The 25,233-nt window shown below is 38.3% G+C and overlaps 1 protein-coding gene across 21 annotated transcripts in view; it reads right to left on the bottom strand.

The window, feature by feature from the left end:
* AFDN (afadin, adherens junction formation factor) overlaps positions 1 to 23,771 on the bottom strand; it is a 170,107-nt gene extending 146,336 nt beyond the window's left edge. For 5 of the 21 annotated variants that reach the window (XM_077120846.1, XM_077120851.1, XM_077120847.1 and 2 more), the window contains exon 1: positions 23,559 to 23,770. In XM_077120846.1, the coding sequence (XP_076976961.1) occupies positions 23,559 to 23,663 (105 nt within the window). In that variant the 5' untranslated portion in view covers positions 23,664 to 23,770. Of the gene's footprint in view, positions 1 to 23,558 lie in introns of all 21 variants that reach the window. The other 16 variants (XM_077120855.1, XM_077120853.1, XM_077120856.1 and 13 more) reach the window with 5 other exon arrangements.
* Positions 23,772 to 25,233: the final 1,462 nt, after the last annotated feature.

Below are 25,233 nucleotides of genomic sequence, written 5' to 3'. Positions count from 1 at the left end.
GGGATTCCCTGATGGTAAGGTTTAACAGTTTCATGTTCTTTCTCCCCTCCCTCAGGCGACTTTACTAATACTTTTTGATTATCTGCTTAATAATCTAGGATGTTTCTAGGCATTACAATAATTTATACAGGATTAAAGGACCTCTTTCTTATTCTGTGCTCCCTGTGTTTCAATCGTTCAAATGAGCTATACAGATAGATTGAATTAGAGTATGCACTAGAGAAAATTTCAGTTCCAGATCAAATAAACCTTTCTTCCATTGGTCTCAAAGAGTATGTGTGGTTCTAAAATATATACATTGTCTTCCTTACCCCTATGTTCTAAATTACTTTAACTCCAATCTCTTCGGCTTCATTCTTATCTCTATATATCAGGTTATGTATACAAAACAGCCTCTCAAAATCCAAATCTAAAGATATTAATGACCACTCTAGATTTAATGTGTCTGCTCTAAAAGCTTACAATCAAGGCCCTTGTTTTCTTATAAGCATTTTCTAAAGGTGACCTTACTATTGTTGTTTTTTTGTTTCTGGCTTATTTTGTCTCACCAAATGTTACACATGTTCATCAACATGGTTGCATGTCTCAAGAACTTTGTTCCTTTTTGTAACAGCACAACCTTCCTTCTTAAATATACACCATGATTTGCCAATCTACTTCTCTGTCAGTGCATCCTTTAGCCACCTGCATGCATCGGGCATCATGTAGAAGGCCCAAAGTCCACAGTCCTTCAACATTCTCAATTTTAGATAATTTCATTGTTCCCAAGAGAAAGAAAACCAAATAGGAAATCTAAACCTCCTCTTAACTCTTGTCCCTCATCCCATTATTAATCTCTGCTGTTGCTGTGGCAGTGCTTATGGTTTCCAGCTCATAGCACACAACAGCAGTTTTCCCCCTATACCCTGGACTTAAACACTCTTTATACAAGGATCATATCTTTGAAGTAATTCTTAAGAGAACTAATTCATATTTCTAGTGTGAATCATGGACGTGTAGGTCTATACAACCCCTCTCAATCTTATTCATCTTCAATATGGTAATATTACTTCTAGACCCACTAGAGAATCACCTTTGCTCCTATCCATTTCCTTACATTGGAGTTCAACCTCATTAGCTAACGGTTCACCCATCTTTAGTTTCTATGTATCTCTAAATTCCCTACATTCTGTGTTATAAGCCTCTGATTATACCTTTATGCTAGTCATAAAAGTGGAATCATACAGTATCAATCCTTTTGTGTCTGGCTAATTTCTCTCAGCATTATGTCCTCAAGGCTGATTCATCTTGTCATGTTAGTTTTTCCAAATCTTCAAAGTAGGTTGCTGGAATTTTGATTGGTACTGACTGAGTTCAATCTGTAGATATGGGGAGAACTGACATCTTAACTATATTTAGCCTTCCTATCCATGAGCAGGGAATGTCTTTGTACCTATTTAGAGCTCCTTTGATTTCTTTTAGCAATGCTATGTAGTTTTCTGTGCACAAGTCTTTTACACACTAGTTAAGTTCATTCCTAGGTATTTGATTCTTTTAGTTGCTATTTTGAATGAAATTTTTTCCTTAACTGACTCAACTGGGTCATTGCTTGTGTATAGAAATGTCATTGATTTTTACACATTATTTTATATCCCAACACCTTGCTGAATTTGTTTATTAGCTCAAGTAACTTTGCTGTACATTTCTCAGGATCTTCCTAGTATCAAATCATCTGCAAAAAATGAGTTTTACTTCTTTCTTTCCAATTTGGATGCTTTTTATTTCTTTGTCCTGCCTGATCGCTCTAGCTAGAACTTCTAGCACAACATTGAATAATAGTTGTGACAGTGGGCATCCTTACCTTGTACCTGACCTTAGGGGGAAAGCTCTCACTCAGTCTATCTCCACTGAGTACAATGCTAGCTATCGGTTTTTTGTATACTCCCTTTATCATATTGAGATAGGTACCTTTGATTCCTCTCTTTTGGAGTGTTTTTACAGAAAAGGATGCTGAATTTTTTCAAATGCTTTTTCAGCCATCAATTGAGATGATTCTTCCCTTTCAATTTGTTAATGTGCTATATTACATTAATTGATTTTTTTGTGTTGAGCTATCCTTACATTCCTGGTATGAACCCCACTTGGTCATGGTGTATAACTCTTTTAACGTGCTGTTGGATTTGATTTGCTAATATTTTTTTGAGAATTTCTGCATCTATATTCATTAGGGAGATTGGCCTGTAGTTTTTCTTTCTTGTAGCATCTTTACCTGGGTTTTGGTTTAGCTTCATAAAATGAGTTAGGTAGAGTTCTTTTTTCCACAATTTTTTGGAAAAGTCTGAGTAGGATTGGTGTTAATTCTTTATGGAATGTTTGATAATATTCCCCTGTGAAGCCACCTGGCCCTGGGCTTTTCTTTGTAGGAAGATTTTTGATGACTGATTGAATCTCTTTACTTGTGATTGGTTTGTTGAGATCTTCTATTTCTTCCTGAGTCAGTGTAGCTTGTTTGTGTGTCTCCAGGAATTTGTCCATTTCATCTAAGTTGTCTTGCTTGTTGGCATATAGTTGTTCATAGCATCCTCTTATGATTTCTTTTACTTCTTCAGGGTCTATGGTAATGTACTCCTCATTTCTGATTTTGTTTGGAACCATGTAATTATTTTAAATAATAAAAATTAAATTTTAGCAAAAAGCAATCACTAAAAATTTAAAACCAACTAAAATGAAAGTTTAATGGTGTATCAAACTGGTGACATTACCACAGGGAAAAAAAGGATTTTTCAAGTGATTTTTAAAAACAGTATTTTGATTTTACATTCCTAATGGATTATATTCTAAGGACAAGCATCTGCAATGAAATATTAATCCTAATTCAAAAGTCCTGCGGTCAGTTTGTCAGTAGTACTACTGGTATTATTATGTATAATTATAAAAGAGAAAATAAGTAACTGTGTTAATAGAGTCAAAAGCCAAGATTTTTCAGTGTAAGAGAAAGAGATGTAAAATCAAAGACATGAAATAAATACCTGGAAGACTAAATCCAAACTGAAATATCTCCTGGTTCTTTCCACGGCAAAGGCCGACCTATAAACATAAGCATTTCTGGCACCCAGATTGCAGCCTGTATATGTTTCACCATCAAAGTGAAAAACCACGGCTCCATTGAGAAATGGTTTAGCCTTGAAGTCTAGGTCAGAAAATGTACAAGATGAGTTTGGGACATCTTGTTATGCCAAAAAACAAGGATGCTGTGAAAGACTAATCATCTTGAGTCAAAAGAACCCTCTAGCCAAAAAATTTGGCCAAAGGTGGGACAATTTGAATACCAGCAAGTACCTGAAACATGCAATAAATAAAAATCTACAAGTTCATAATAAATTAAAGAAAAATGATAAAGCCAAAAAACAAAATTGAAATCATGTTCATCTCTGAAGGTTACTAGAGCACCAACTTCATACCCCGAAAATAAGTAATTAAAGAGTAAGAATTCAGAATTTATCCTGCTTTCCTATACAAATTGTATAGCTTAAATGATGAGGAAAAGTTGTTTCTATTTTTTAATGAAGAATTCCAGCTTTCGGGTGGGCCACGGTGGCTCAGCAGGTAAGAATGCTTGCCTGCCATGCCCGAGGACCCGGGTTCGATTCCCGGTGCCTGCCCATGTTAAAAAAAAAAAAAAAAAAAAATTCCAGTGAATGACTATGAAAGGAAATGAAAGAATTAGAAAACATCATTTTGTAACCCCTAATTAATTCAGGTCAAGAACCTCAATGGATTAGAACATTAGAAGAAAGAATAATAGGGACTATTAAAATAGAGGGATCAGGATGTCATAATTTCACTTAGACATTATATGCCTACTAGAATGATGCCATGTGAATGCACAGCACTATTTATGAAGTATTCCTGTGAAATACTTGGACCTGAATCTAATCAAGGCTTTAGAGCTATAGGAAAAAGTCAAATCAGCCCCTACCCTGAACTCCCATTTCCCCTCAATCCCCACCCCCAAAATAAGACAAAGTCCAGAATGTGGACATTTCACAGGAAAATTAACCCAGTTTTTCCAGCAAATCTATGGCATGAAATTAAAATGGGGGGGGGGGAGAGGGAGGGAGGAAGAATGGCTTCGACTAAGAGATATAAGAGTCAAATATAATGAGTGAGCTTTCTTTGAGTCCTGAGTCAAATTAATTGCAAAACAAAACATTTTTAAGAGAATCAGGGAAAACTGCATATGGACTTCATTAGCAGTAACGACTATGACTAATTTCATTGATGTGATTAGTACATCGTGGTTAGAAATTTTTTTGAGATGCACACTAAAGTAGGGGAAAAATAACATGATGGTTTTTAGGATTTGCTTTAAAATAGTTCACCCAAAAATAATAATGAAGAATGAAAAAGTTAGAAAATTCTGAAGTCCGAGGGATAAATATAAGAGTTTCCCCATACTGTTATCTGCTTTTGCCTATGTTTGAAATCTTCATAAATATGTGTAATATGAAAACAGTGCAGTTCTAATTATAAATTATTATTTAGAATTAAACCTATTTTCATAAAAATACATATGGTATTGAAAAATTCAAGGAATGTGATTCCCTACACAATGAGTTATTTAACATCAAAAGCCAAAAGTCTCTCACTTATGTTGAGCAAGCAGCAAGTCTATGGGGGAATATGAGAAAGTGAGGAAGAGACTTGGAAATAGTTAAATGCCAGTCCAGCACTTTCACATAGTAGCCATGTAGCCTTGGGTTAGACACTTGAGTTCTCTCAAGTTTCCTACTCTACAGAGGTAGTACTACTTATTTCAATATTATGGGTTTATTAAATGATTTATGGTATATAAAAGCACCTGCTACAAGTGAGGCACTTGGTGATAAATGACTCTGTTTTTGAAATACAATCCCCAAGAGTTCAAATCAGTTCCAATGATTTAACTGATTCTACCCAATCAACACACATTAAAGTCTGAAACGTATTCTTGCTCAAAGAAAATAACCATATTAATGGACCTAGCCTCAATATTGTAAAATCCAAAAGAAAATTCAAAGCAGAGAAAATAGAAAAGTTTTTATAACTTCACTCTTAAATCTTAACTGAAATCCGTCTTTACGTAAAATAATAAAAAGAAGTTTCTAAATTTGAATGACAAGAGTAATTCACCATATAAATTCTATACACAAACACTGGTAGACATCACTTACTTGTATTTACAGTAACTTTCACATCAAAGTAATGTAAATATTCAAATAGAGTAAACTGATTCAAAGAAACTTCCTACAATCACAAATACTTCCCTCTGTATCTTTTTAGTACTAAAAACTGAATTCACACCACTCAATTTATTTCAATTAAAAAAACTTCAAGCAACTTTTCTAAAATAAGAATATCTTCAAATCTCTATTGTAGTATTACATTAGCAAACAAACACAAGCACATTTAAAATCAGTTTCTTGAGTCTTCCCACACGTTAAGGCCTTTCATGCTTTACACATTAATAGGGGTGACAGAGACAGATGTGGAAAGAACAAACAGAAGAAACAAAATAATTTTTGGTAGAGGGTGTAATGGCAGTAATATGAATATTAGTGCCTTACAGTTAGGATTGTACAAAATAAAATAAAATGCTTGTTTTGACTCAAGTATTTGACATTTTCTGCCTTCGTATGATGAGTGATCCTGAACTACATATTCAGTACCAACCAGTACCTCCCGCCTACCCCTTCTGTTTCACTCTTTGCATTATCAGATGACTACAGTGGATTGGAATGTCACTTGGTACCAGGCATGAGAAAAACAAAAAGGTAAGCTGCATAAATCAGCACAGAGCCTTTGGAAAGGAGGTCATGTTTTGGGGAGAATTTTTAACAGCAGTAACATACAAAAGGAACACAGAGCCTCCATGCAGAACAGCAAAGCGAGACTGATGAAAATAGTTCACTTCAATTAAGGAGTTTTCTTAATACAACTGCAAAAGAAAATTATGAAAAGAACCAATTACCAAAGTAGTTTCTCCTTTAACGTTATTGAAACATTCCTTTGACTAGCATAACACTCCCAACTCCTATTCTTGAGAATCTAGCACAGTGCTGAATAAATATCCCACACTAAAACATACATATATCAACTAAAAAACAGTCCATTCTGGCATACATTTCTTAGATAATTAATGGAACATACCATAGGCACGAACACATACGAAAGGATACAGGTGGGAAGTTCTGTCTGGGGAGGCAGAAAGGGAGAAGGAAATACACAGAAACGCCTCAGTTATTTCTGAAACGTTCTGAGACTTATTTAAGTAAAAGAATTATAGATAATTATATCGCCTTGTTGATTTGGGAATTAAATGAAATAAACTGGTTATGTCTAATCAGGGTTAGGTCATGTGTCATCAAAATAGATGTGACTATGACTGATATTAATAAGGTGGAATGGTATTACTATCACAATAAATGAACTCTCAAAGGATTTAGGCTGCAGGAGAACCAAGAGCTTACAAGGAAATAATTATAGTTACATAGGACAAAGGTTTTCTATATTTTCCATAATAATTCTCAAGGAAAGAAAAGGAAGGGGATGGGGAGAATTGTCCTTAAGGGAGAGATAAAAACCCAGAACATTATTACAAGTCAGACCTCAGAAGCTGGGGTCACAAATCAGTTCAAAGAAAAAACTCATTTCACAGTAATGCTTTTAAATCATATAAAAAATTTTGAATATTCAGTAATATGATATCAATCTATAATTTTTTTAAAAAACAAATGAAAATTGCAATTTTCATTTATAACCAAAAATACTCAGAATAGGGATTAAGTCCAGGGGACAGGCCACATTTGCTGTTAATAACTGGGATGGGGTAGGAGTAGAAATCACGATCTCCCTAGCTTTAGGCAATGGAGAAAGTATAATGAACAAAAGAGTCTCTCCTCTCACAGAACCCTATGAGAACCCTCTAGTCTAATAGGAGGAAGCACACAATAAATCAATAAACATATAATATGACAAGCTGTTATATACAATATAAAGAATTAAATCAAGCATAGGAATTCAAAGTAACCAGGGAATAAAAGTAGAAGGGAAGGTATAATTTCCCATGAAGTCATCAGATAAGGACTTCTCTAATGAGGGGATACTTGAACAATGACCTAACTACAGAGAGAGAGCATTCAAAGCAGGAAGAACAACTGCAAAGACCTAGAGGCAGAGGCCTCCTTGGCACTGTTTGACAAGCAGCAAGAGAACATGAGAACTTTGCAGCTGGAGTAGAATGAGAAGGGGGTAAAATGGTATTAGATTGACTGCTGAAGGGGAGCTCTGTAGGACAAGTGTTCTAGTTTGCTAGCTGCCAGAATGCAATATACCAGAAACGGAATGGCTTTTAAAAGGGGGATTTAATAAATTGCTAGTTTACAGTTCTAAGGCCAAGAAAATGTTCCAATTAAAGCAAGTCTATAGAACTGTCCAATCAAAGGCATCCAGGTAAAGATACCTTCATTCAAGAAGGCCAATGAAGTTCAGGGTTTCTCTCTCAAGTGAGAAGGCACATGTCGAACACAGTCAGGGTTTCTCTCTCATCTGGAAGGGCACATGGCGAACACAGCATCATCTGCTAGCTTCTTCTCCTGGCTTCCTGTTTCATGAAGCTCTCCGGGAGGCATTTTCCTTCTTCACCTCCAAAGGTCGCTGGCTGGTAGACTCTGCTTCTCATGGCTATGTCATTCCGCTCTCTCTGAATCTCCTTCATTCTCCAACATTTCCTCTTTTGTAGGACTCCAATAAACCAATCAAATGGGTGGAGACATGTCATCACCTAATCCAGTTTAACAACCACTCTTGACTAAATCACATCATCCAGGGAGATGATCTGATTAGTTTCAAACATACAGTATTGAACAAGGATTATTCTACCTTTATGAAATGGGATTTTGATTAAAACATGGCTTTTCTAGGGAGCACACTTCCTTTCAAACCAGCACAACAAGTAATACTTTTGCTTTTTTTTTTTTTTTAATTGTTTAGCCCTAGGTTTAAGAAACTTTAAGTTCTGCCTTGTCACTTGTTATCTGAGCAACTCTATCAGAACTCTATACGAAGGTATTCAAGTGAACAGGAATGCCAGAAAATCTTCATTTATTTGTGTAATACAAATGTTCTAAAAATGATCATGCTGATGAATACACAACTATGTGATGATACTGTAAGGCACTGACTATACATCATGTATAGACTGCATGTGTGTGAATATTTTTTAATAAAAATATTTTTAAAGAAAAGTGCCAAAGACATTCAGGATGTCTCTGTCAGCAGGGAAGTACATGGCAATGTCTGCTAGCTTTCTCTACCGGTTTCTCCTTTCAAATAGCTTCCCAGGGGGTATTTTCTTTCTACATCTCCAAAGGTCTCTACATATTTCAGCTCTGAAGCTTTTTCCAAAATAATTCCCTCTTAAAGGACACAAGTAAGCAGATTAAGAACCATCTTGAATGGGTGGAGATGTATCTCCGTAGAAACCACTTAATCCAAAGGTCCCACCTACAACTGGCTGGGTCCCTTCTCCAAAGATCCCACCAAAGAATACTGAATCAAGATTAAAGAACATGGCTTTTCTGAGGTACACAACATGCTCAAACCAGCACAACTCTAAAAATGAGGATACAAAGAAATCATTTCAAAAAAATCTACCTAATGGTAAAAGATATCATTAAATTAGAAGAGAAAATGACTAAGGAAAAAATGCATAATCACATGAGAAAACATCAGTGTGCATTTTAAAAAAAGAGTCTCACAAATCAGTAAAATGAAGACAAATATCCCAAAAGAAAAGCTGACACTTCACATAGAAAAGAAACACAAATAACTAGTACATTCATGAAAGGACGCTCAAACTCAACAATGAACAAAGAAATGTGAATTTTGAAACCAATGATACACTACTTTTCACCTGTCAGATTGAAATAAAGTTTAATTCACAATATCCAATGTTAGGTAAAGGGCCATGCCCCTAACACTGGGAGTATAAACTGAACAAACTTTTAGAATAACAGCTTGGTATAGTCCATGAAAACTTTCAACGTCTATAGCTTTTTAACTCAAATTCCACTTCTAAGAATCCATTCCATGGAAACACACAAGTACAGAAATACAGGAGTGCAAAAATGTTCATCAAGGCAGCATTACTGAAACAGCATATTCTGGATATAGTCCAAGTGTTTGTGAATAGTTCAGGAAATGATTATTATGGGGAATATAATACAGGCCTTATAAATAAGAGATTTACTTTATTGCCTTCATTCAAAATCCATGTAATAATTTTTTACTAATCCACATAAATCTTACGAAAATACAGGTTCTCTGTATCATCTATTACTATAACTTGTTTTTTAGGTCCTTTTGAGTAAAAATAGGTTACTGCCCACGTGAAAACATTTTCATTGCTTTTCAACAGATTTTTCCCCTTAAATTCATCAGATACTGAAACGTTAACATGATAGGCTCAAACCACGTGAGAAAATCACAGTGAAAGTCAGAAGCATATTCCCATAACAAATCTATCACTTCTTAAGATGTACTACACCACTTCATTAATAACTTCAATGAGCTATACATAGGTAACAATTTTTTGATGTAGGACAAGTCACCCTATTTCTAAACAAATCATACACAAGCCCAGCAGGTTAAGTTCAGACACTTGAAGCCTTAAACAAAAGGCTTCAAATTTACCCTGTTGCATTTGTGTAATATATATATATATGTTCTTACTGATTCAACATTCATTAATTTCTTAATATATTCATTCATTGATCATTTACCATATAAACATCATGTCCTTCTCTGGAGGACTCAGAAACATAAAATAAGCAAGACACATTCCTGTCCACAAGGAGCTCAGGTTTAATGCAATACCTGAAAAGTCATGACAAAATTAATGGGAAAAAAAAGTGTATGACAATGTACTTGAGTACCAAACCAATGCCTGATTCATCAATCTTTAGCTAAAAAATTAGTACCAAATTCTGTGAATTAAATCACCATGTCCTTGGCTTTATATGGATTTCCATCATCACAACTCTTGTCTTACAAGAAAGTTTAGGAATTGCTTAAACCACAATTTAGCAGTCTGGAGCCAGGGAGTTGGGGCAGCCTTAGGAAAACTAATCTGACATTCAAATACAGAATGGACTGGAGGCAAAGAAATCAATCAAGTTTATCATGAGGAAGCCTTATATTTTCACACAGGCTATGTTTTAGTTTGCAAGCTGCCGGAATACAAAATGAAATGGAACAGCTTTTAAAAGGGGAAATTAATATTAAGTTGCAAGTTTACAGTTCTAGGGCCATGAAAATGTCCAAATTAAAGCAAGTATATAAAAATGTCCAAATTAAGTCACCAATAAAAGGTTACCTTCACCCAAGAAAGGCTGATGAAGTTCAGGGTTTCTCTCTCAACTGGAAAGGCACATGGTGAACATGGTGATGTCTGCAAGCTTTTCTCTAGGCTTCTTGTTTCATGACGCTCCCCCAGAGGCACAATCCTTCTTCATCTCCAAACGTCTTTTGGCTGCATGGGCTCTAGTGGTTCTTGTGGCTCTCTTACTTTCTCCAAAATGTTTCCTCTTTTAAAGGATTCCAGTAAACTAAACAAGACCCACCTGGAATGGGTGGAGTCACATCTCCCTCTAATCAAAAGCTAATACCTACAATTGGGCACGCCACATCTCTATGGAGATCATCTAATCAAGTTTCCAACCTAGGGCCTTAAATAGGGATTAAAAGAAACAGCTGCTTCCATGGGATGGCTCATGAGTAAAACATAGCTTTTCTAGGGAATACAGACCTTTCAAACCAGCACAGCCACCTTGAATGGGTGGAGACACATCTCCATGGAAACCATCTAATCAAAAGTTATCACCCACAACTTATAGGTGTGCCTAAGAGTCACCTCCAGAGGACCTCTTTAGCTGCTCAGATGTGGCCTCACTCTCTCTAAGCCCAACTCTGAAAGTGAAATCACTGCTCTCCCTGCTACATGGGACATGATATCCAGGGGTGAAAGTCTCCCTGGCAGCATGGGAGATGACTCCCAAGGATGAGTCTGGCCCTGGCACTGTGGGATCAACAATCCCATACTGACCAAATGGGGGAAAAGAAGTGTAACTAATAAGTTGTTATCAATGTCTGTGAGAGAGTTCAAATAGAGTCGAGAGGCTACTCTGGAGGTTGCTCTTAATGCAAACTTCAGTTAGATATTGCCACCTATCATAACTTGCCAACCCCCAACCAAAACCATTCCAGCCAATTCTAAAGAACACCTAGGGCAATATATTACATTCTATAAAGGTTCCAGGCATCAGGGTAACTTTCCAGAAACCTATAACCTCCAAATGGGTCCCTGGACCAAATAAGTCCTGAAACCTAGAGGGCCCAGGTTCTCCAGAACATCAGTTAGTTCCATCTCCCTACCCCTTATTACTAACAGCCCCTTCCAACATGAAAAAGTTAGACTGGCCACAGCCCAAATACCCCTAAACAGTGGGATAGAAAGATCAAAGGTGATAGTGGAGTTATACAGAGAAGGTAGGGTTTAACAAACGAATATGATTGCTGAATCATTAAACTGATATTTCTTTTAGTCTCCAGTATCTTAGAGCAGGTAGCAGTAAAAACCTAAAATTGTGGAATAACCTATTCCAAACTCTGAAATCTGTTCTACAACTAATTGTTGTACTATGTTTTGAAATTTATTTCTTTTTTGTATATATGTTATTTTTCACAAAAAAAAGAAAAAGAAGTGATGATAAAATTATATCTATATTTCTTCTAGCCTCTAATTTTCTGGAGCAGCTAGAAGGAAAAACCTGAAATGATGGTATGGTAGCACCGACAAACTCTGGGATCTGTCCTGTAACTCCTGGATGAACAGTGCTTTGAAAATCATTGCTTATTTCTTTCTTTGCTTTATACATGTTGCATTATACAATAAAAAAGTTTTTAAAAAAGGCAGAGTTAAAGATTAAATAGTAATACAATTCTATTTATTCTTAAATATTTCCATGAAAGAAAGTATTAATAATTCAAACTAGCAGCTGTTAATTTATACAATAAAATTAAGGTAAATAGTCTGAAAAAAAAAGCTACCACCCACAATTGGGTAGGTCACATCTGCATGGAAAGAATAAAAAAGATCCCACCCAGTAATATTGAATGAAGGTTAAAAAACATGGCTTTTCTGGGGTGCAAGACAGTTTCAAATCAGCACAAGGGTGTTTCAGTTTGTTACACACTGCCAGAATGCAATAGACCAGAAATTTGTTGGCTTTTATAAAGGGAATTCATTAAGTTACAAGTTTACAGTTCAAAGGCCATAAAAAAAAGTTCAAACTAAGGCATTCAGAAAAAGAAACTTTGACTCAAGAAAAAGCTAATGCCATTCTGGGTTTCTCTGTCAGTTGGGTAGGCATATGGCAATGTCTACTAGCTTTCTCTCCTGGCTTCTCATTTCAAAAGGCTTCCTGGGGGGCATTTTCGTTCTACATTTCCAAAGGTCTCTTGTCTGTATCAGCTCTGAAGCTTTTACCAAAACGATTCCCTCTTAAAGGACTCCGTAAGGAACTCACCTTAAATCTCCAAAGAAACTATCTAAGTAAAAGGTCCCACCCACAACTGGGTGGGTCACATCTCCATGGAAACAGCTTAATCTAATGATCCCACCCAACAATACTGAATCTGGGTTAAAGAACATGGCTTTTCTGGGGTACACAACAGTTTCAAAACTGGCACAGAGGGGCACATGGGGAAAAATGTATTGCAAACTATGGACTATAGTTAACAGCAATATTTGAATATTCTTTCATCAACAGTAACAAATGTACCACACCAATACTATGAATAAATAATAGAGGGAGAAAATGGATAGGGGAGGATTTGGGTTTTTTATATTTTTATATTTTTTCTGGAATAACGAAAATGTTCTAAAATTGATCACGGTGATGTTTACTCAATCACGTGATGATACTGTCAGCCACTGATTGTACACTTCAGGTGGTCTGTAAAGTGTGTGAATATATCTTAATAAAATTGTATTAAAGAAAAAAAATTCTTAATGGTTAAAAAATGCTACCCATCTTCTGAGCCTAATCGTATTTTTGCCCTTGTTGATGGCTGCTGACTGATAGAGTGGTGACTGCTGAAGGGTGGGGTGGCTGTGGCCAGTTCTTAAAATAAGGCAACAATGAAGTTTTGCCTCTCAGTCAACTCTTCCTTTCATGAAAGAGTTCTCTGTAGGATGCAATGCTGTTTGGTAGCATTTTACCCACAAAACTTCTTTCAAATTTGGAGTTAATCCTCTCAAACCCTGTCACTGCTTTATCAACAATATATGTAATATCCTAAATCCTTTGTTGTCATTTTAACAATGTACATCGATCTTCACCATCTCAAAAAAAATGCTTTCTTGGGTCATCCATAAAAGGACAACTCCTCATCCATTCAAGTTTTGTCATGAGACTGCAACAATTCAGTCACATCTTTAGGTTCCACTTCTGATTCCAGTTCTCTAATTATTTCTAGCACATCTGCAGTTACTTTTTCCACTGAAGTCTTGAACTTCTCAAAGTTATCTATGAGGGTTGGAAATCAACTTCAGAAACAGAATGGCTTTTAAAAAGAGGAATTTAACAAGTTGCTCGTTTATAGTTCTAAGGCCAAGAAAATGTCCCAGTTAAAGCAAGTCTATAGAAATATCCCATCTAAGGCATCCAGGGAAAGATACCTTGGTTCAAGGCGGCCAATAAAGTTCAGGGTTTCTCTCTCAAGTGAAAGGGCACATGGCAAATACAGTCAGGGTTTCACTCTCATCTGGAAAGGCACATGGTGAACAGTGTCATCTGCTAGCTTTCTCTCCTGGCTTCCTGTTTCATGAAGTTCCCCGGGTGTTCTAGTTTGCTAGCTGCCGGAATGTAACACACCAGAGACGGATTGGCTTTTAATAAAAGGTGATTTATTTTGTTAGTTCTTCAGAGGAAAGGCAGACAACTTTCAACTGAGGTTCCTTATTACGTGGGAAGGCTCAGGATAATCTCTGCTGGCCTTCTCTCCAGGCCTCTGGGTTCCAACAATTTTCCCCGGGGTGACTTCTTTCTGCATCTCCAAAGGCCTCAGCTGAGCTGTTGAGTGCTGAGACGAGGTATGCTGAGCTGCTTGGGCTGTGTTATATTATGGTCTCTCATTTAAGCACCAGCCAACTAAGTCAAACGTCATTCACTGCAGCAGGCACGCTTCCTAGTCGACTGCAGATGTAATCAGACATAAGATGAGGTTCACGTACTATTGGCTCATGTCCACAGCAACAGAACTAGGTACCTTCACCTGGCCAAGTTGACAACTGAATCTAACTATCACACCGAAGACATTTTCCTTCTTTATCTCCAAAGGCCGCTGGTTAGTGGACTCTGCTTATGGCTATATCTTCTTGCTCTGCTCTCTCCGAATCTCATGGCTTTCTCTCGTTCTCTAGCTTTTTCCAAAGTGCTTCCTCTTTTAAAGAATTCCAGTAAAATCAATCAAGACCCATGTGGGATGGGCGGAGACATGTCTCCACCTTATCAGGTTTAATAACCACTGACTGAGTCACATCTCCATGGAGATAATCTAATTAAAGTTTCCAACATACAGTACTGAATAGGGATTAGAAGAAATGGTTGCCCTTACAAAATGGGTTTTAGGATTAAAACATGGCTTTTCTAGGATACATACATCCTTTTAAACCTGCACAGACCGTTAACGTTGATATTTTGACCTCCTCCCATGAATCATGAATGTTCTTAATGGCATCTAGAATGATGTATCCTTTCCAGAAAGTTTTCAAATTTCTTTGCCCAGATCCATCAAACAAATCACTATTTATCACAACATGAAATGTATTTAAGAACTGAAAGTCAAAATGATTCCTTGATCCTTGGGCTGCAGAACAGACGTTCAGAGAAGATTCTAGAGTCAGACTACCTGAATTCAAATCATTGTTTCACAGCTTACTAGTTGCATACCATTGAGCAAGTTATTTAATTTCCCTGTTCCTTGGTTTCTTCATTCAAAAATGGGAAAAGCAAAGCACTCACCTCATAGAACTACTATGAGAATTAAGAAATAATAAGCACAAAGCACTTACATTAATGTCAGGTATACAGTATTATAATTATTCATCAAAATAACCTAGGTAGCTTTTAAAATCTGGATCCCTGATGGACACATGAGTGACTAAGAAACATGATTCAGTAATGGCTAAGACATGTAAACAATTAGTACCCAGATGCAATACACACACACACATGCATATAGATTTTTCCCCAAAATAAGGATAAAATGTTTCTTAAAAGAAACAGTCTAGATGGCAATAATGAATTTCCTTAGGTGGTAGAACTAGGGGTAATTTGCTCCTTTTATTTTTGCTTGTCAGTATTTTCCAAATGTTCTCAAATAAGCATTTTATTTTTGTAATAGAAATAGAAAATATTCTTAAATGAATTATCTTACTACAGTGAAGTCAAATATACTAACTTCTATTATTTCCAGCCACATTTTCAAGAACATATTTTTAAAACCCACTACTAAATAACATAAAAATATTTTAATGATTTTCAGATTTACTAGTCTTAATTTTGATATCCTTAATATTCCCCAAATAACAATTTCACAAAGGCAATAAAAAAAGTGACTTTTAAGAAACTCAAAATCAGCAAGTTTGACATAAGAACACATTAGCTGTGCCATGAACTCAACAAACTATCTTTGCCAAACTTGAATTAAAAACACATTTTAAAATGTTTCAGTTTTTAAATAATTGACTGTGATAAAACACTGTCCATGGTACTCGTGCAGGCTCCTCCCTTTGACTAAGCAGTTGCTCAGCTGATCTACAAAAGGGCAGTTTCTAATTCATATACTCAGCAATTAAGATTTCTTATCTGTAATATCTTTATTACCCTGGGAAATTAAAATGTTTACTAATAAACTCATTCACTAAGTGGTTAAAAATAGTGTACCATCAAAACAGTTTAGTAATGCTACCTATAAAAAGGAAATGATCTCCTGAATAGCCATTCTTATAAACAGGCATGAATTAACAAGACAATAAAGTGTTGCAAAACAAGCTATCACTAGGTAGAAATAACTAATCTAAGCGTAGCTAATCTTAAATATAAATCCAATACCCTAATATTTATATTTACCTCATGCATTTAAAAAAGTAATATCATATTCACATATTATTTTGTATTAAAATTCCATGAGTATGATGGGTTTTAGAACATATATACTACATGTACTTGCGTGTGTATCTATGTTTCTCTCTCAGGAAATATACTAAAGCTAGGGGAAAATATCACCAAAAAACAGTAGGAACAAAAGACAATCTTAGACAGCCAATGTTTTGGCATAATTCAGAATTTATATTTGGGAGGGGGAGAATGAAAGGCAGGCAAGTGCCAGAAGACATAAGCCCACATTAAACAATACAACAACCTACCACATTATTTGGAATATAATGGACACCACTGTTCTCTGAATGAAAAAAAAGATCTGTGAGTAGGAGTGGCCTAGGTCATATTCTGAGTGAAATACAGAAATAAAATTTCACGATTACCATTTTAGCTAGGCTGTAGCCAGTATTCCTCAATAACAAAACTATCTTATCACTGAAAACTAAAAATTAAAATAAGGTATTTATAAATATATAAGATAATAAATTAATATATATTGAAACCAATATTTCATGCACCAAATTTGAAAGTACACATAAACCAGCTTTGAAGGTTGTTTCAAGTAAAAGCACCTGCATGACTATCTAAGCTGGGTACTGAAACAGCCGTTTTTCATAGAACACCATTATTACTTAAAAGAATGGCTGAAATACTATGGTTATTAAGGCTTTGATATTTCAGAGACATTTTCTCAAAAACTGATGAAGAAAACCTGTCCCTTCAAGAAAAACAACTGACAGTGTTTGTTGTCAATAATACAATTTGAGCTTTGAAGCAAAAATGGAAAACCTGTATCTGTCAATGTGAGCTTGAGAGCTTCACCAAATTTAAGATTTTTCTGATGAAATCAGTGGTCACATTAACCAATGTGATATTCTGGTATTGTTTAAAGAAATTTGGAAGATCTACATAATTGTGAACCAGTATTTTTCAAACAATTGGCACATGTACAAAAACATACATGTGTAAAAGATTCAAAGTACAACAAAGACAAATGGACTTTAATATGAATTATTATGAAAAGTACTTAAAAGAATCTTCCAAGGGATAATTATTAGCAGAAATATAAATAAAGTATTTAAGCTCAAACTAGAAGCCTTTATATAACTGGGTCTTCTAAGTTTTATTACCAATGTCTCTCTAAAATAATCAGCAAGTGTTTTCCAACACATACACACACGTTCAAATCTTAATGTGAAAAATACAAATCTAATCCTAATATAATCTGAGAACTCATAAACAGCTTAAGTAAAACCATGATATATTGTACAAGCATTGTCCTAGGTACAAAGCTGTCATACTCCCGGAAATTTACTCAGATAATAGTATCAATATGTCATTTTTGAAAGACATATTTATTCCCAATCTATGGAGTTTATAGTAAAGCATGTTCATAAAAAAATGTTATAAATTAAAAAAAGAAATGGTTTCTGGATATTTGACTGTGTCAACAGTGATCATGCTGCTAACATTTCATATTCTCTACTAATCAAAATCTAATCAGATGCAAAACAAGAGGGGAAAAGAGGCAATCTTAAGTTTCAGTACCAAAAATTGATAATGGTACAAAAAAGTTATGTTAAGACAGAATTTTTCTTGGTTCTACAAAAATCAAGAAATAGAATAATAAATGGAAAAAATAAATGAAAAAGCCATTATGAGCAAGCAAGGGGAAGAGAAGTACATTCTTAAAAGGAACAGAAAGAATTTACAAAGATCGTCCTTTAAGAGAACGTGAATGTATCTTCTGGAAACATATGTCTTTCTCAAAACTATTAATATAATCATACATTTAATATCATAGTCTATCTACAGAATTGCATGTTTTGGACCAGGTTGCCTTTGGCATAGTCAGTGTGTGTTTGAGGTAAATGTAGTAATGTTCAGTTTTTTACTTAGTCTTATATGAGGTAGAAACCAAGTTTATGTTATAAATGTTTGTCTATAAAAGAACACATACTAATATTAAAATAATGTCTATGGCTGTGAAGCATTCATTCATTTTTCAATAACTGATATTGTACATGCCTACTGCTATTAGGTTTGTGTGTAACTTTTACAGTCTTTCAACTGAAAGTTGTAAAGTACTTCATTTGATTAGGACTTTTTAATCTTATGTTCATTCACTTTGAATTAGTTGTAGTTATTTTATTTATTCATGTATTAATCCAAGTTTATTGTAATAACAAGCACACTAATAAAGAATTGATCATTTGTGGTTGTTGGCAGTGAAAACAAAAGAGAGAACATGTATGACATCAAGCAACAGAGAACTATGAGCTATGATGCTGAATAAAACAGGCCAACTATACCACTCTTAACCACTAATATCCCAAAGAACAGTAGGCAGATTAGCTTTTTCTTTCCAGGATTTTAACTCAAACTCTCTTCTATCTTCTACAGAAAAATTCTCATATGGAGTTTTAAGAGGGAAGGCAGGGCTTCCTAATTTCGAAACAACCTGTCACACTGTTTTTACTACAGATGGTGGCAGAGCTAGATTCAATAGTGCTACATATCTCGTATAGTCTAAACACAAAGATAGTATCTGAATATTCTGTGAAAATTCTTTGTCCTAGCTACGCATGTCAATTGGGCACTAGCAGACTTAAGGACGTTTAAAGCTGCAAGTACAAAGTAAGACTGAAGCAAAACAAGTTCATCCTGTTCATACATTAGAGTTAATGGAGGTATAATAGTCACTCGCTATAATGAAGAGACAGCATTTAGAAAGCAAGACATGTTATATTATATTCAAGACATGCTATATTATAGCAACCTAAAAACATGACAATGCAACAGTGTAATCCCAGTTCAAATTTTTATAAACCATACATTTTAATTTTAAAGTTAAATTTCTTTCAAGTCAAAGTTCAAAAATTTGGGCAATTTTCCAAATTAAAATTAAATTCCTCCAAACAATTTCATTCATGACATACACTTGTTAACTTACAAGTATGAAACTTCGAACTATTCTTAAATTTTAGAATCAATTTGTATTGGGAAAATAATTTCCTGCTTTATATACAAAAAATAATTTCCTGCTTTATATACAAATCACCTCTGTATGTGCTCTCCATCACCTTACCATGTGCATTCATTTTCTACATTCAATTATAATACAGCTTTGGAATTGTTGCAATGTACTTTGAAATCTATTGCTTTTTTGTACATGTTATTTTTCACAAAGAAGAGAAACAAGAGTATAATAGAGAAGATGGGATTTTAAAAATGAATATGCCTGCTGAATCAATATACTGATATTTCCTTTGGTCTCCAGTGACTTGGAGCAGCTAGAAGAAAAAAATGAAAAACTGTGAAACTGTAATCCATATCAAACTTTAAAATCTGTTGTATAAACTCTTGTTACAATGCACTTGGAAATATATTGGCTTTTTTACATATACATGTTATTTTTCACAATAAAAAAAGTTAAAAAGAATTATAATACAGCTTTGGTCCCTCACATAGGCCAAAATGATGAGTGAAGCTTTATGTGTTAGAGTTGCTAGAAAAAAAACTCAACCAGATGACCTGAGATAGGCAAACAAGCCTCCTCCTCCTCCCCAGCTCTCAGCCACCCTCAGCCCAGCTACACACTACTAGAATTGTTTACTAGAAAAGCTTCTGCTCATGAATAAAGATGATCCATCTTTGACAACATGCGTTCCCCTGCTGTCAGCTCATATATGTGAAGTTATAACCCAGTGCATGTAACTTATATGCACTGGAAAAGCCCACCAGTGGCTATCCAGGCAATGCCAGCATGTCACGTATTAGTCAACAGACTGAGATACCCAGAACTGACTAGGTTCTGTGGGAGTTTACACAATGCTTAGATTCTAACTTAACAAGTGTAAATTTAAGTTAAACAAATAAATTTTGTTCCCTGTTCTAAGCATTCATGATCCCCTAAATTTCAGGTCATCTTAAAGGTAAATAAGTATATCCTTATCAGCCAGAAAACTAATTAAAACTGCAACCTTCTGAACAAAAAAGCGAAAGACTCAACCTAACCTGGAAATAATTCTCAACTAAGGAGTTAGTTTTATGTTCAATAAGTACTACTCAAATACTATTTTATTTATAATAAAGGAAAACACATCTACATCCTAAAGTAAATAAATGCTATACTATTTACTAGCATTTTCTGACATTACACGAAAAGTAGTCAAGACTGATAAAAAATAAGAGATTAACCAAGCCACCAGAATAATGACCAACACCTAGTAATAATGCTTTACACACTACAATGTTGTTATATCCTTAATGACAACACTAAACCATTTTTCTTAATCATCTCACCAATTTCATACTACATCCTAATCTTCTGTGACCCACATTTTTTTCAAAAACATGAAAAAACCACTCTGCTGCTTTTCTACTATTAATTTAACCACAATCAAAATCTGATAGTTTCATAAAAACCCAGTTACATTTTCCCTAACCTCTCCTCTGTTCCGTTTCTTTTTAATCAATTCAAATTAGACATTTCATTAAAACTATAAATTGTACAAGACAAAATTATTTTTCATGGGCAGAAGGTTAGCAAATGAACTTTTAATTTAAGAAAACTAACCAAAATGTGGTACATACACACGATGGAATATTATTCAGCCATAAAAAGGAATGAAGTCCTAATACTTGTTACAACAGAGATGAACCCTGAAGACACCATGTTGAGTGAAATAAGACGACACAAAAGGACAGATATTGTATAATCTCACTGATTTGAAAAAATTAGAATCATTCAGAGTCAGAATCTAGAATACTGGTTACCGGGGGATGGGGCAGGGATACGGAATAGGGAGTTAAGGCTTTAAGTGTACAGTTTCTATTTGGAACCATAGAAATGTTTTGCTAATGGGTGGTGGTGATGGTAGGGCAACACTGTGAACCTAATCAATGGCACTGAAATATATATACCTGAAAGTGGTTAAAAAGGGAAATGTTAGTGAACATAAGTTAAATTATGGACCATACTTAATAGTACAATTATAAAAAAGTGTCTTCAACAACTGTAACAGATGTTACAGGTATTAATAATAGTGAAATATACAGCAATCCTATATATCATGCATGATTGTTCTGGTAACCAACAACTCCTCTAACTAAAAAAAAAACTAACCGATGTTAGATTAAGAGCTACACCTTAGGTTCATAAGCACATACTCACATAAACATAAAACTTAACCAGTTATTGCAGGAAATAAAGTGAATGTTAAAAAAACGTTGTAACTACCACTAAGGTTCACTTATCAAGAAAAGGAAGAGAGATGCCTGTCCTGTCACATCTTTGGCAACTACCTACCTCATTTTATACACATTAGTCACCAAATAAAGAGATCTTCAGCAGTACCAACATTTACAAATACACTTGTTGATTTCCAAGCAGTTTCAAATATAGTTAAATTGTATGAGGCATAGTTACAACTTTAGCATTAGCCTGGGATATAGATTTAGCTATAGGAAGTTATGCAATTATTATTACTTTACCAAAAGACTTTCTACTCCATGCCTGCTGACAAACTAGAAGTTTTGCGGGTTTTTTTTTTTTTACCTTCATATTAGTTTATTAACATTAAATAGATTAACTTACTTGATAACGAAAGATGTAATATATTAGATGTAAAGTTTAACAGATTAGACTATAAAGATCCCCAGAAAACACAACAGAAAGTGAGAGATGGCCACCAGATAATGAAAAAGATACGAAAAACTTAATGTGGATATTTTTAAAAACCAATTCATTTTCATCATGAAAGGTGTTATAATACAATACTGGAAAGTTTCTTTTAACAATAGAAGTGTTCAGGTATAAACGGGAAGGAAAAACTTGTAAATGAAATAAACACCCCCTCTCCCCAAAACCCTCTGACTCTTGCTTTTCTTCAATGCCAGTAACTTTTCATCCGCAGAATAACTATGAAAACAGTAGTTCTCCAAAGGACAGGGTTTTACTTTAATAATTAGTCATATAGGTAAGAAAACAGGAAATTTTCAAAATGCTTAAAATCCTAACTTAAGTCAATTAACTATAATCAGCTTCTGGTTTGGAATCTTTAAGGTGATCATTCAATTTAAAATAACAAGAGTAAACTGAATTCCCTGATTCTAAACTGAAAAAAAGATACCCTTTATCAAATATGAGAAATCTCCCAAAAATGATTATAAACAGATCCATTCGAATAGAAAAGCAAAACTACGAACCAAGATAACATTTTACACCCAAATTATTTTTATCCAGAGATGAAAAGACAAATGAAGTCATTCTGAAAGAAAACATAGCCTTGAAAGCTAAATCACTACATGTCACCTTTCAAAAAACGTGCTAAGTCTATGAATGAACACTTATCTCTGTAGAACTAATCTGCTACCGGAACCTAACTCACGAAATCATTAGAGAAGATGAGTTGTGAAGCAGAAGGAACTCAACATAGCATCAGCATTCAGACGGGCAGCCTGAACCAAGTAATTCCCACCAGCACGTTCATCTAAGGATTAAGAGGAATGGCTGGACCCGGACAAAGTGTGGTCGTAGGTATGGGTGAAGAATCTTTCCCAGCAGAGGAAAACAAGTCCAAAACTATAAACAGGAACGTAACGATACATGAAAGGATTAAATCTCACCAGAATGTTCAAATTAACCAAACATGTTTTGGTGTCTGGCAATTCTTTTTCAGACCTGAAAACTGCTATTTCAGCATATAATATTTACTTGGAATTACTCACCACCTCAAATCGAAAAGAGATGCTATTAACATAACCTCCTAAAAGGACACAGACTCTATGCAGCGCACTTTACACGTTAAGAATTAAATCCCCTTCCGAAGGTTTCGGGTGACACCCGCTTCCCCGACCTCCCTCGGGCTTTTCCCCTCCAGGGCCCGACCGGGGCGCAGACAAACTCGTGAAATGGCTTGGCCACGAGCAGGTGCCGACCCCTCCCCAGGGACCAGCGCCGGGAGCGAGGCCGAGGCAGGGGCTGCTCCTTCCCAGCAGGAGGGAGGGCCGCGGCGGGCGCGCACTTAGCGCGCCCGGGAGCCCCGCGGCCCGCGCCCCCGACACTCGAGGGCTCGGGCCCGCCCCGCCCTCCCCGCCGCTGCCCCGCCCAGGGCTGCGAGGCCGCAGGGCACGTGGGGGGCGCGGACGGGCCCACAGGTGTCCCTCCCCGGGTGGAAGGGACCCGGCACCGCAGACTGGGGCGCCCACGAGGGGCGGGGGCGGGGCAGTCCTCGGGGCCGCAGGGGCGGGCCGTGCAGGGGCCGCGCGGGAAGGCCCCTAGGGGCTCGGGGTTGGGGGCTCGGGACTCACCTCGGTGGGCTGGCTGATCTCGAACAGGTCCAGCCGGTTGGCGTTCCAGTGGTTGATGATGTCCGCCAGCTTCCGCCGCTCCTCCTCGCGGCCACCCGCCGACATCCTCGCGGCGCTCGGGGCCGCCTCGGCTCCGCTCACAGTCGCCTCAGCGTACCTCCGAAGCCGCCGAGGCCCACAGCCCCTCGGCCCACAGCCCCTCGGCTCACAGCCGCCTCAGCTCCGCTGCAAGGCCGCCTCGGCTCCGCTCCCAGCTCCCTCGGCGCAGGTCCGAGGCCCCCTCGGCTCCCAGCCCCCTCAGCGCAGCCCCGAGGCCGCCGAGGCCCACAGACCCTCGGCTCCCAGTACCCTCGGCTCCGCTCCCAGCCCCCTTGGCGCAGCTCCGAGGCCCCCCCGGCTCACAGCCGCTTCAGCGCAGCTCCGAGGCCCCCTCGACTTCGGAGGGGGTGGGGCCCGCGCCGAAGCCGGAGGCAGAGAAACAAACAAAAAATACAAATAAATGGGAGCAAGGCTGAGTCCGCGGGAGCAAATCCGGATCCGGAGGCGCGGGCAGCCGGCAGCTCCTTTCCTTTTCCTGCTCAGGGGGCGGCGCAGGAGCCGAGCCGGCCTCACCGGGGCGGACGGACCGGCGCGCTGAGTGCCCGTGCCCCGAGCTGAGGCTGCAGCTCCGCGCTGCTGCGCCTCTGCTGCCGCCTTCCTCCTCCCGCCCGCCGGCGCGCGGACTGCTCGCTTCCCAGGCCTCCTTCCTCTTCCCTCGGCCCGCCTCCCCGCCCCGCCGGCCCCGGTGTGTGTCGGTGAGCGGCTCCCACACGCGCGCGCGCCCGCGCTCCGCCGCCTGCCTTCTTGCGCGCGCGCCGCCGCCGGTCGCGTCTCCGGGTCTTGGCCTCGCCACGCACGCGCTAGCCCCACCGCGGGCGCGCCGCCGCCGCCACCAGTCTTGTCCACTGTGCTTGGCCTCGCCGCGCACGCGCCCGCCGCGCAGCCCCCAGTCGCGTGCCCGGCGCCGGCTGCGCCGCGCTCCTCCGCTAGGTGCTGCTGCGCGCACCGCACTCCCCGCGAGGCCGCGCCCGGCCGGCTCCGCCCCTTCCCGCCCTGGCGCCAGGCCCGGCCGCCCCGAGCCAGGGAGGGTTGGGGGTCGGTGGCCTCTAGCTGGTGGCGGGGGGTCGTGGGAAGCCCCGGTACCGGGAACGGAGGCCCGAGCGCGGACGCACGTACCGCCAGGTGCTCCCGGGAGGATGGGGCCGCCCTGAGGAGACCTGCTCAAAGGGGACCTGCCCTGAGGGAACCTGCCCCTGAGGAATCGTACCCCACAAAAGGACCTGCCCCTGGGGGCCCTGCCTTTAGGGGGACCTGACTCGAGGGTACTTGCCCCGAGGGGATCTGTTTCGAGAGGATCTGCCCCCTAGGGAACCTGCCCTGAGGGATCCTGTGCCTGGGGGGACCTACCCCTAGGGGTCCGGCTCCTGAGGGAATCTTGCCCCTAAGGGGGTCCTGCCCTGAGGGAACCTGCTGCTGAGGGGATCCTGCCCTGAGGGATCCTGCTGCTGAGGGGTCATGCCCTGAGGGGTCCTGTTCCTGAGGGGACCTGCCCCTGAGGGATCCTGCCCTGAGGGGTCCTGTTCCTGGGAGTGCTGCCCTGAGGGGTCCTGTTCCTGAGGGACCTGCCGCCGGGGGA

The sequence above is a fragment of the Tamandua tetradactyla genome, chromosome 11, assembly GCF_023851605.1.
Source record: "Tamandua tetradactyla isolate mTamTet1 chromosome 11, mTamTet1.pri, whole genome shotgun sequence".
Classification (NCBI taxonomy): domain Eukaryota; kingdom Metazoa; phylum Chordata; class Mammalia; order Pilosa; family Myrmecophagidae; genus Tamandua; species Tamandua tetradactyla.
The sequence above is the reverse complement of the archived record's forward strand: the minus strand, read 5'-3'. Positions and strand labels throughout refer to the sequence as shown.